At 34.9% G+C, this 12,586-nt stretch overlaps 1 protein-coding gene across 1 annotated transcript; it reads left to right on the forward strand.

Annotated features, from left to right (window-relative positions):
- Positions 1-245: 245 nt before the first annotated feature.
- On the forward strand, positions 246-12,328 carry LOC118738469. Its single transcript, XM_036469405.1, has 7 exons — positions 246-735; positions 1,116-1,276; positions 3,197-3,398; positions 4,361-4,612; positions 7,066-7,997; positions 8,266-8,556; positions 11,932-12,328. The coding sequence occupies exons 1-7, from the start codon at positions 392-394 to the stop codon at positions 12,195-12,197; spliced, it is 2,448 nt and encodes an 815-aa protein (XP_036325298.1). The 5' UTR covers positions 246-391; the 3' UTR covers positions 12,198-12,328.
- Positions 12,329-12,586: the final 258 nt, after the last annotated feature.

The raw sequence follows: 12,586 nt of genomic DNA on the forward strand, positions 1-12,586 counted from the left end.
GGTTAAAAAACCTGTATGAAAATAGCTTTCGGTTCATCTTTTTTAATAATTCTTCGCTTAGGCTTTCCTTTATATCATATTTCCGTGCTATTTCACACCTTCATATTTTTATTTTTAGCTACCAATAACAAAGATGCAACATCGAAAGCCTACTATACACAAGCACAAAAGGATATCTTGTTTTATGCTTTTATCCATGCTGATAGCTTCTTCTTTCGGTCTGACTGCGGCTAGACATTCACGCTTGGATTTATCAGATAATGCAAAGCAAGCTGCTGCAGTAGCAAACTCAACCTCTAGTAATTTAGCTACTGAAGATAAACAACATGCAACAACAGCATTAGGCAAATACAAACCAGCTCAAATAGCTCCAAAAGCAGAAACAGCAGCTATGATGGCTGCAAAATTAGCACCGAATGATTTGAAAAAATCTGAAGCCGGGGAAGGTAGTAAACTAGCTGAAGCTGAATATGTTCAGAGTGCTGCTATAAAGGATACAAAAACAGCAACGAGCGGAGAGAAAACTGTGAGGCTACCTTCTTCTCAGTTCAATTCTTCCAATGCTACATTGAAAGACGAATCACATTTATTACAAGAAACTAAGCTATTGACAAATTACGCTGTTGATGACGAGGTGGAGTTTTTCGATAATAGCCTCGAAGAAAACCTGGATAATCAGGGAAATGATATTCAGGACTGCGATGCTGATTTTATTGGATTTGAAATTACAACTGGGTAAGCAATTGCAAATTGGGTATGTAGATATTAGTTTTGGATAAATTCAAAAATTAATAATACTCGTGCTATACATAATTCTGTATTGTATGAACTTAAAAAATTCATGCTAAAACCTTAATTCAATTCAGTTGAATGTCTATAAACACTGAACTATACGGCCTTAGAATAGCTCAAAGCAATAAATAGTTTGTTTATTCTAATTAATAAATAAATTATTTCTGACATTCTAATGAGCTACTCTTGACTGTTTTTGTCAACTCAAACAATATTAAAATTGAATCATGTCGGCCAAATACTTAACACTTATTATTATTAATCAAATAAATATTCCTATTTCTTCGCTGTTTCCGCTCCTCCTTTGCTTTCAATCTGTTTAGTTATGTATTCTCTGCTCCCGGAAAAATGTTGCGCTCCTTGCCGGGCACCCTCATGCTAACTGATTGCTTGGATGCTTGTCGCAAAGATCCTGCTTGCCATGCTGTGAACTACGAGACCGGACTATGCGTGCTCTTCTCGTCAAATGCAGATAAATTACCAGGTGGGTAAAAAATTTTTCATGGCGTATTTAATTGATTTGTATAAGTATTAGTTGCACTCTTAAAATAACATTTTAAAGCTCAAGATTTATCTGGAAATACTTATTGTGTTTATTATACCCATCTACTGCATAATTTAATAACAAAAAATTGCATTGCAACAAGTAATTCACGTGGTGAAAAAGTAAAGTCGAAATTTTTGAATTGTACCGAAATCCGATACCGAAAAATGAAAACCCAACTTTTTTATTTCGAAAGTAAAAAAAAATATTTATAAGTTCCTCAAAGCGCTCAAAGCACTCAAAGTTTTCCATGTATTTTATATGGGGAAAAAATGTTTCGTAGAAGTGGAGTAGAATTCTTTAAAATCAATATTTTTCCATCGGAAAACTCTGATTCTTTTCAGTAGACTTACAATTTTTAAGACACCCTTCACATTTTTTTTTTCGGTTTTTGGGGGACCTATAACATATCGTTTATAATAAAAAATGCTTCAATAAACAATTGAGTATTGTTATTGAAAGTCTTCTAAAGATAAGCACAGAAGAAAACGTGTTTCTCCCCATATAAACTTCAAGGAACACCTCATGTGCTTTAAGGTAGTTCCAAATATCTTGTTTACAAGCTTTTATTTAACTTGCTCTGTATGTATGTATATGCCCTGCAAAAAATTGTGAAACTAATCTCTAAATAGAGTATTCCGGCATTAGACTCAATCTGGTTCAAATGGGCATTAATTAGTCGCAACTAGTCTCATACGGGTTTTATGTCTTTTATTTTAAAAGTTTCGTTGTCTACCCTTCTGCATCGTTTTCGGCGCGTAAGGGAAAATTTGGTTTGTGATGGGAACATTTTTATGAAAGCTCTTTAACCCCAGAACCCCAATATATTTGAAAGTTACGTAAAGCCCGAACATACGTATTAGAGGCATAGGTGACTTAAAAGACAACCTGTGAGCTAACATATACTTAGTTATGCCCATTTTTTTAAAGGATATTGAAGTTTTGATATAAATTAATAATAAAACATAGTTATATTAATAAAGACTGCAATCAAATTTATTTAAGACAACAAAGTGAAAATGCCCTTTTGTGTTGAAATTAAAAAAAACGCGATTTCGTATACGTCTTGCAGACGCAGATTGGGATTTTAGGGTCAATATCTCAAAATGACGATGGCGGCCGCTGTGGCGTAGTGGTAAGCAGTGCGCGCTTCCACTCCGCAGGACCCGAGTTCAAACCCTGGTCAAAGCAACATCGCAAAAAATGTAGAAAAAAGGTTTTTTCTTAACAGCGGTCGTCCGTCGGCAGGCAATGGCAAACCTCCGATCGTATTTCTGCCATGAAAAACAGCTTCTCATAAAAATACAATCGCCGTTCGGAGTCGGCGTAAAACTGTAGGTCCCTTCGCCTTGTGTGACAATATCAAGGCGCACGCCACAAGTCGGAGGAGAAGCTCGGCCAAACACTAACATATGTGTAAGCGCCAATCTATTATTATTATTATATCTCAAAATGACTAGGTCTGTCACCATACGCAACAGTTCTCCTTAAAATATTTAAGCAAGCTATAGACTTTCAGTGAGTTATATGCACATACTTACTGCAATGTTTTTCTGCAAAAGGCGCATGAAAAGTGATCGTTACAATGTTCCAAATGCATATGCATGAATTTTAATAAACTAGAATAATTAGATTTGTTTTCGCATTCATCTGGTTTCGCTTTTCTAATAAAACGACTCAAAAACGACGCATTAGGGTAAACGAAGTAAGCTGCCTTGAAGAGCAGGGGAGGGTTGATGAGTTTTTCTCGAAAATCGGCAGACAATTGGCCTTCAAAATTATAACTTTTCTACATTAATGAAAATAAATTTCGTCTACAGTGCTCACTTTTCTTAAATTTCGTTTTAATTTTTTCCCCAGGTGCCCTAGCCAAGTCGCAGTTCCCTGTCTTTACACTTTATGCACAAAAATTATGTCTTAAAGTACGCCCTTGTGCGCGCGCCTGGAGTATTGATCGCGCACAAGGTTATAAACTTAATGGTTATGCAAAGCGAACGTACCCAGTAGTGTCACGAAAATATTGCTTGGAATTATGTTTAAGCGAGCAGGAGTTTACGTGCAGGTGAGTCACAAAAAAAAAATTTATAATTTAGAATTTGAATTTATGCATACGTATGTATGTTCTTTTGTACTTTTGTTCGCTCAAAGATGTTTTCCGCGATTAAGTTTCGATGATATTTTCATCTAGCTGTACGACCTTGCTTGTTGGTTATACACCCTGTATTTCCATGCCAAACCTAGGCTTTTTCTTAGATGCAGCTATTTACATAAAGTCAAAATATCAAATGGAAATATGAAATTCGTAAGGCTCCATGTTTGAAAATGACCCAAGCAAGTTCGTGGCCTAAGTCTTTTATATCAATCCAATAACCCATTTTTATTCAGTGAAGCAATATAACGGTAGGATGATGCGACTATTCGATAATCGGAATACTCGATTATCTGAATTGCTGTTCTCACAGCGTCAGCTACTCATTAATCCGAACTAATTGCAATTCTATAATCCGAATCGCATGGTTTGCCAATGTTTTCAGTAAATTTGTAACGTAAATGTAACAAACTATTCCTGTAAGAATCGTAACTCAGCAAGTGTGTGCATACTTATCTGTTTATGTAGTGTGCTGAGAGTGAGATGGATTAAATGAGAAATGAAGAATAAATTAGATTTTAGATTTTTTACTACAAGTTATATTTTCTTTAAAAGCTTTCATTATCAGAAGCTACCCGATAACGCGATAATTTGAATCGAATTTAGAACTTTTTTTTGTGTCTATGTACATAAATCTTAAATTTAACATCCTCCCAAACAACAAAAAGAAAAAGGCAAACCTCACTGCAAATTTTCAATACTAGCACTAATTAAAGCTACAGAACCATTTTTTTATAGACACGTTTACTTATGCGGTCAAAGTTATTAAAAGAACATATTTATCTGGGCTCATTCGTTTACATTTGCTACAATTATTACCTATTTTTTATGTCTACTACTACTATTGTTTTGCTTTCCCTTTTCTTCTCCTACAGATCGGCGAACTATTATCGCAACACAAAAAGTTGCGAGCTCTCCGAAATGGATCGCATTACACTAACCGGCACCAGTGCATTCCAACGCCAAGATACTGTCGATTATCTGGAGAACAACTGCGTTGATGAGCCGAATAAGTTGTGCGAGTTCAAGCGCTTGCCCGGACGCATCTTAAAAACGGTGGATTCGGTGTTCCAGGATATTAACAGCATCGATGAATGTCGTGATTTATGCTTGAATTCGCCATATAGGTAGGTGAGACAAATGCCGACATATCGTCGCTAACATGTCGAACTATCGAATGTGAAAATGGGTACTTTTCAGAAGAGCAACCATTTTGTTGTCGGAAGACTAGAAATTCGACGATTTCCAACTTACGTAGTGCTCCTAAATATGCCGTTTCCGGTAAAAGGTGAACATTTTAGATAAGTGTAGGCGAACTGAAACTTATTCCAATTTTTTTAAATGAGTTTGTGAGCACAAATGGTATGCATATCAATTAATGCCTAAATTCTTCCTAGAAAAAATATTTAATCTAAAATTAGAGATTTCTATTCCGCAGTTTTTTATCATCTTCATGCAATGCACATACATTTTTTTATAAGAAAATGAGCTATACTGCCTTGACGTTAATTAAAGATTTTTTTTTAAATAAAGACTATAAAAATAGGTTTAATGCCAATGGAATGTACTTCTTATTTGGCGCCACAACCATTGGTCGGTTTGGGACGAGAGCAAAAAGCTTCGCCATTTGCCTCTCTCATTTTCCAACGGAATCCGTACCCCTATATATCGAATCGCCACAATTTTCCATATACATGTATGTATCAGGGTGTTCAAACTTAAACTTTAAGAATTCCCCGATTTGGACTATGAAACTCCCCAGTTTTTCCGGAAATTTCGTAAAATTTCCCACCCATGGATATCTCCTTATTTACAAAAAAAAACTGCGTGTTTTTTAGTTAACAAATAAAGAAATAAATTTACACACATACAGTGGTCGAAAAAATTTTAGTCGCGCTAAATTTTGACAAGTCTTAACAATTATTATTATTTTTTTTCTGTTATTACTTTAAGTAATTTTTTTTTTATAAAAATATAGTTAATTCTTTAAAAAAAAAAAACGTATTATTCCAAGTTTCAAAATTTGTGTAATACCAAAAAAAAATCTACACGCTTTTGTTAAAATTTTAAGCTTTTTAATTAGAATTTCTAAAAATGTGTATTTGGAGTACGCAGTTTTGTAGCCCGCTCAAATCTAGTAAGTGTAAAATTTTCGTATTAATTTTTTTTTCGAAAGTGTTGCGGTTTTCTTCTACATAAAAAAGAGTGCTTATTCATTATATGAACGCAAATGCGATAAAGAAGATTCTAAATCAACGGTAATTTGTATAATTTACAGGATGCGAATTTTTTACCTCATTATGTTATGTTATGTTAGTGAAGCAAAAAATAATAAATTAGTTAACACCTAATTCCTCAAAAGAGCTGTTCATATTCCGATTCTGCACGTAAACTAAAATTTCCGAAAAAAAACGATCCATTCCCCGATTCCCCCCGCAAATCGGGGAATTCCCAACGACTTGGCTTCCCTGGTATGTATGCACAGTTGCGAAAATATAAATAGGGAAGAGACATCTTCGCATACTTTGGGTATTTCCCATTCGTTTATTTATTGCTTACTATTTTTTATGAGTACGTAGCTGATTATCTAACAAAAACCGTGAAAGTCAAATTTTCAAACTTTGTACAAAAATTAGAAAATTCTAAAAATGTTTCCTTAAAATTTAGAATTTTTAATTATATTTCTTAGAAACATTATGAGTAAGCAGTTTCGGGTTTAGAATAACAAAGTACAAGTTTGAAGTAGCTAGGACTTACCATTGACTTTTTAAATTTTTGTTGAAAGACGTTGTTCATATTCTCCTTACAACAAAATTGTCAAACATACTTCGTATGGAAGAAAATGCTAAAATTCTAAAAAATCTGATTAAAATGCTTCAAGTTTTTATGAACATTTGCTAAAATTATAAAGTTTGAAATTTTGATTTATAGGTTGTTTTTCTTAGATGGTAACCTATATTTTCATCAACAAATAATGAACATTTTTTAAATAAAGAAAAATAGCCAACAATTGCTATTCCCTATTCCCTATTTGCATTTTCGCCACCGTAAATTTTTTCCAAAACAAAAAAGATGTAATATATTTTGTAAGTCATAGCCATTATCTAAAGCGGCTATGGCACTGTGCGATTTTCGGTGATATTTTTAAAAGAAAATTCTCACCCTGTCGGTCGACCAAAAGCTACATGTTTTTGGGGTTCCCATCGACAGTAATGTCATGGAACACAGCCTCTATTTCATATTTAGCGGGTGTAAATTTTACTTACATAGTTTACCGAGAGCACTGTAACATCTGGGCAGCGATTAATGCATACCCTGTTTTGCATTTTTTCTAATGGAAAGAGGTTTACAGAAGTTCTGGCAAAGCGAACAACTTTTAGAAGACATAACAGCTCTTTTACGTACGTTACCATTCTAGGGTTAATTTCGCATGGACTTTGAAAAGAATTGGCCCAAGTTGTTCGGTTCGTTTCAGTTTCGGCTTCGAAATATATGATGAGTTGCCATTCTCTAAAATTATTTCCTAAATAGCAGTCATTCGCCACTGCTCTAACCTACACGCTATCGCTCTTCCTTGCAGATGTCATTCTTACGATTACGGCGACACCGGCGATATGGTGTGTCGGCTTTCACATCACAGTCGCACCACACTCACTGACGTGCAGGATCCTTACCTGGATGTACCCGAAGCGACAACTTTTGAACTCTCATCTTGCTACAATGTGACCATCGAATGTGGCGCCATTGATATGGTTGCACGCATTCGTACCTCGAAACTATTTGATGGCAAAGTCTACGCCAAGGGTTCACCCAAATCGTGCGCGGTCGATGTTAGGACAGCACTAGACTTTGAATTACGCATGGGCTATCAGAATCTCGAATGCAACGTACACCAAAGCAATACCGGCCGTTATATGAACGATGTGGTGATCCAACATCACGATACAATTGTCACCTCATCCGATTTGGGTTTGGCTGTCACTTGTCAATATGATTTGTCGAACAAATCGGTGGCAAATGAGGTGTTGCTTGATGTCAAGGATGATTATGAGCCAGCGTTGAGCGAAGAAGTGATTGTCGATTCGCCGAATGTTCTAATGAAAATTACATCACGTGATGGCAGTGATGTATTGCGCACAGCTGAAGTGGGTGATCCACTGGCGCTGAAATTCGAAATACTTGACGCGCAAAGTCCGTATGAAATCTTTGTACGCGAGCTTGTCGCTATGGACGGCAATGACAATGCGGAAATTACGCTAATCGACTCAAATGGGTGCCCCACAGATCACTTCATTATGGGACCGATTTATAAAAGCTCGACGTCGGCGAAAATACTACTTTCGCACTTTGATGCATTCAAATTTCCTACTTCGGAGTTGGTACAATTCCGTGCACTTGTTACACCCTGTATGCCTACATGCAATCCGGTACAGTGCGATCAAGAAGACGGAGTTGGTGAATATAGGCCGATGAATTCGTATGGTCGAAGAAGACGTTCGCTGAATGTTACAAGTAAGTAAATCAGTAGCTACAATGGAAGTGAGAAAACGCACAGTTAAGCTGTACCGATAACTTTGGCTACACAAATTTATATTAGGATTAAGTAATCGATAAAATAAAATGAAAATTAGATTGACGATGAAAATTAGGATGACGATGTATGTATGTACATATGTATATTTGTATATAAAACATCCAACAAATCTATTCGCTAGATAAAAATCATATACTCAATATCTTATTAATTTTTTCCCGCCACCTATTTCATAAATATTCGTAGCAACATTCGAAGGCACTGTGCAAAGCAGCCGTGAACATTATAAACATCTTAAACCGAAGCAACAGCAAAAACGCCTTAGCCTGCGTAGTAGACGTGGAACGACTGCCTCAAATGCAGATAGTAAATCTAGTCAAGAGGATATGCTATTAGTGCAATCAATTCAGATCACTGACAAATTCGGATTCGACAAGCAGCAGCAACAGAAGCAGGCCAAGTTTGCGGCTAACGCTCACAACGATAACAAACTTATGGATGGCACAGCAGAACTTGGATACTGTGTTAATGCGATTGGTAAGTACAATGAAAGCGTGCAAACAGCCGGACGGACGTACTTCTATTGACGAAAGAGAAGTGTAAATGGTAGTGCGAAGATCTATAACCGACAAGCGCAACCAATGTTAGATTAGAAATATAAGCAACGCTCACAGAGCTGATAGAAGTGCATTGGTGTCGACATGACATGCCTTTTTAAGCAATTACTACACCTATTTATGATCTTAAGAGTATTAAAATTTTCGTGTTGACGTGTTATATACAACACAAACAAAAGCAGCACTTTTTAAACGATTAAATCATTCGGTCTTAAATCAGTAAGCTATTATATGAAATTGAGCGTAATATTTAAAACATTAGATTTAGGGAAATTTGAAGCAGTTCACTTTGTGGTCACAGATACTCGATTTAATTCCAACCGACTACTCGTACTTCCCCTTTCTATTGCTATTTACTGATATTATTATGCGTTTTTGTTATTTTAGCTCCCAACAATGTCTTTAAGTTCGTTGAGAATCCATAATATGACCCCGTTAGTATTCTCGCTCAGAATAGCTAAACTGGTGGAAATCCGCACCTTTTGATTATCTAAAATAACAGCGGACTCAAGACATTTAAATAAGGTTTTATAGAGGACAAAACATTAGGGACCGAGAACTCGTACCAGTTTGGGTTTAGTTCTGCATGAGAACAAAATCTAATATCAAGAACGTTCCCGAAAAGAACCAAACGGGAACAAGAGTATTGAGACCAGTATGAACGGGAGCAAAATGAGAACAAACGGTTTGGGAACGTTTCTGTAAAGTAAAAAATGCGAGCAAGCATGGGAACTAAACCTTCAGGAACGTTTGCAATAGGAATTTAATGAGAACGAAAGTATCGAGAACGTTTTCAAGGAGAATCAAAGAAGAACACAAGTATGGGGACCGTTGTTAGAGAAAAAAAAGTGTTGAGTAATTAACATTAAGAATAAGACTGGTGTTGGGATGAAAAATCGTTTCACTAAGAACCATGATTGTTAATTTTAAGCCAGAGGAAAGCTGTCTGTCGCTCCATTTATGGAACTATATTTTGTGCATGAAAAGTTCGTGTCTCAAATCTTTCGTTGACTTAATTTGAAAAATTATCTTTCAGTCTTTTTTTGATTAATTTTAACATGCACTATAGGTCGAAAATGGTTCTTCGAGAGAAAGTTCCTTAAACTTGTTTTGACTTAGTTCTTTCAGTTCTTTTTATCGCGCGGCCACTTTTATAACCAGTTTTTATTTGATCCAAACGATATTTCCATTTCCCAATACCAGGCGCTCATAAATGTGAAGTAAAAAGTTTTCTATTTCGACGTACGAGATTGTTTGTATAAATTTTTAAATTTCAAAAATTCTACTTTGTGAAGTTCAAAGCCTTCTACAAAAAAATTAAAAAGGTCTACAAAAAAATGAATGCGTATCGAAAGCTTCCCAACAAGCAAAATAAACTTAAAGAAAGTTTTTTTTTAAGTTTTCAATTATAAACATTAAGCTTACAAAACGTTGATTTTTTGTTTATAAAACGCTTGAAAGTAAGCGTAATATAATCGAAAAGGAACATTGGTTATAAGCGTAGAAATATAAACTTTTAATAAATGTTCAAAAGAAAGCTTTTTATAAGCGTAAAAGTGTAAACTTATAATAAAGGTTCAAAAAATGTTTTTTATAAGCGTATGAATATAAACTTACTAAAAATTTTCAAAAAAAAGCTTTTTATAAACATTTTTATAACCCGTTATTTAAAGATATTTCAATAAAAACTCATACATAGATTGGTGAACATCTAGAAACTAAAAGAAAAGCGAAATTTCGACGGACTCATCTACAGTCGCGAAAATGTAAATAGGGAATAGACATTTCAGCATACAAATTCACGATAACACACACAAAATAAGCATAAAAGAGTTAGTTATTACATCTTGTTGCGTGCTTTCAATTACAAGTGGAAAATTGGAAAAACGACATCGATGCAGCTATATATTCCGCTTCATCGCCGCCATTCTCGTTGATGAACTTTTCTGAAAAAAATATTTTTTTAGTTGAATGTCAAACTAAGAAGGGATAAGGAGAACTCATCATTTGAAGACTCGAATGCTCCACCGATTAGCGCAGCGGGTCCTGGATTGGATTTTTTTTACCGCATTGGTTTTATTTAATTTTTTCTTTTAATAATATATTTTATAAAACGTAAACACTTACGATTAAAAAAATGTTATATTTACTACTTCATGTCGTTGGCATTTGCATTTCATTTATAAGTTAAGTTATTTATAAACATTCGCTCTCAAAACTTATTAAAGGTTCATTTGAAAAAACTTGTTGGGTTGCTACTTTAGGCATATGTATGTATGAGCGCCGGGTATTGGGCAATGAAAATATCGTTTTGTACAAATAAAACATTGGTTCCGTTATATAACTTTGACCGCAAATTTTCTTAAAAATATGCAATTGGCTATAAAATTCATGGACTGAATAATGAAAGTTGTTGCATACTTTTGGTCATAGGTAATGCTTTACCAAAATTATAGCAGTTGTAGAAAAGCAGAAGCAAAACGACATTTTCTTCAAGTGTCCGGACAAATTTTTCCGTGTGTTACTGAATGCTCCAAAGTGTATTCATTCAATTAAAATTTACAGTCAAGCTTATTGCAAATGTTTATGTTAAATTCACATTCTCTTTGTGATTTTTCCTTTTCGTTCTCTGTCAGAAAGTTGCTGAGAACTTAGTTCCCGAATGGTTCTTCGAGGGAAGTTCTTTAGACGTTTGTTTCCATTCACACAAAGTATTGTTCGCATTTTGTTTTGTTCTTCTCAACAGTTTTGTACACACTTTCGTTCTTGTAAAAACGTTCTCGAAAGTTTTGTTCCAATTTCGGTTTGGGGTTTCATGCGTTCTTGGGAACAAAACTACGAGAACCACATTTACTTTCGATGAAACGTTTTGTTATCGGTCCCTGCAAAAAATTTAGGAAGTGTAACTATAGCGAGAAAACTGTATGTATAGTTTTCGAGTGTCAAGCCTTCAGAAGGCACATACTCGCCATACTCGGCAAGGTACAGACGCAGGGCCTACAGTCAGCAATCGGCAACGAACCAAAAATTCGTTAAAGATATGGAAATGTTTGCTCATATATAGTTATTAATATTAAATAATCCTAAACATAAGACAACCCCATCTTGTCCATGATTTTCAGCAAATTTTCAATGAAGCATCCCAACAAAGGGCCTTTTCAAAAAGATTTCATTTATAGTGAATCAAGTCAGGTCAGTTTAGGGTTGACAGCATGAGCAATTCCAATAATGAAACTAGACAACTATATATAAATTTGTTTCCCATTATATTAACAAATTACTCTATCTATTTCAGGTTTAGTATTAGCTATCGCTGTTTTTCTTCTTGCTCAACTGGTTGTTATTTCTGTCTGGACCTACTTGCGTCAGCGCCACAGGCACCAAAAGGCCTATGCCAGCGAAAAACTCAGTAGCAGCACTTCAACATATGCCACACGTCACAATGCTAGTACGGCAAATAGTTCTACGCTTACATCAAAAAGTGTGTCAAAGGCGAGAACGGAATCGCTTTGTAAAGTTTATGACCGGGCTTTCGACGGTCGACATGGACGGCAGTTTTAAACAAACGGAACTATATACTATAGCTATTTTGAATAGTGGAAAAAGTTGTGAATACATTACATGAAATAAAAATATATATATTTGGCTAATAAGAACAAAAAGGAATACGAACTAGTTAAAATTTTAATCAGAAAAAAAAACACAAAAATATTAAGTGAAAGATATGTGAACATGTAGAAGAATTTGTAGCACTATCTATATTTTTAGTGTACCCATTAAGTTAAAAATAAATAAACATGATTAAGATAAAAATTTGAATGTTGTTTGAGTATATTTATTTATATCTGTGTAATTTTGGATTTTTTTCCGCAAATTTCATAGCAAATATTCGATGCTAAAATACATTGCCAGCAAAATATCGATGGTTTTCGATGCTTTACAATTAAATT

Source organism: Rhagoletis pomonella, unplaced genomic scaffold (assembly GCF_013731165.1).
Source record: "Rhagoletis pomonella isolate Grant_MI unplaced genomic scaffold, Rhpom_1.0 Rhpom_scaffold_00004, whole genome shotgun sequence".
NCBI lineage: Eukaryota > Metazoa > Arthropoda > Insecta > Diptera > Tephritidae > Rhagoletis > Rhagoletis pomonella.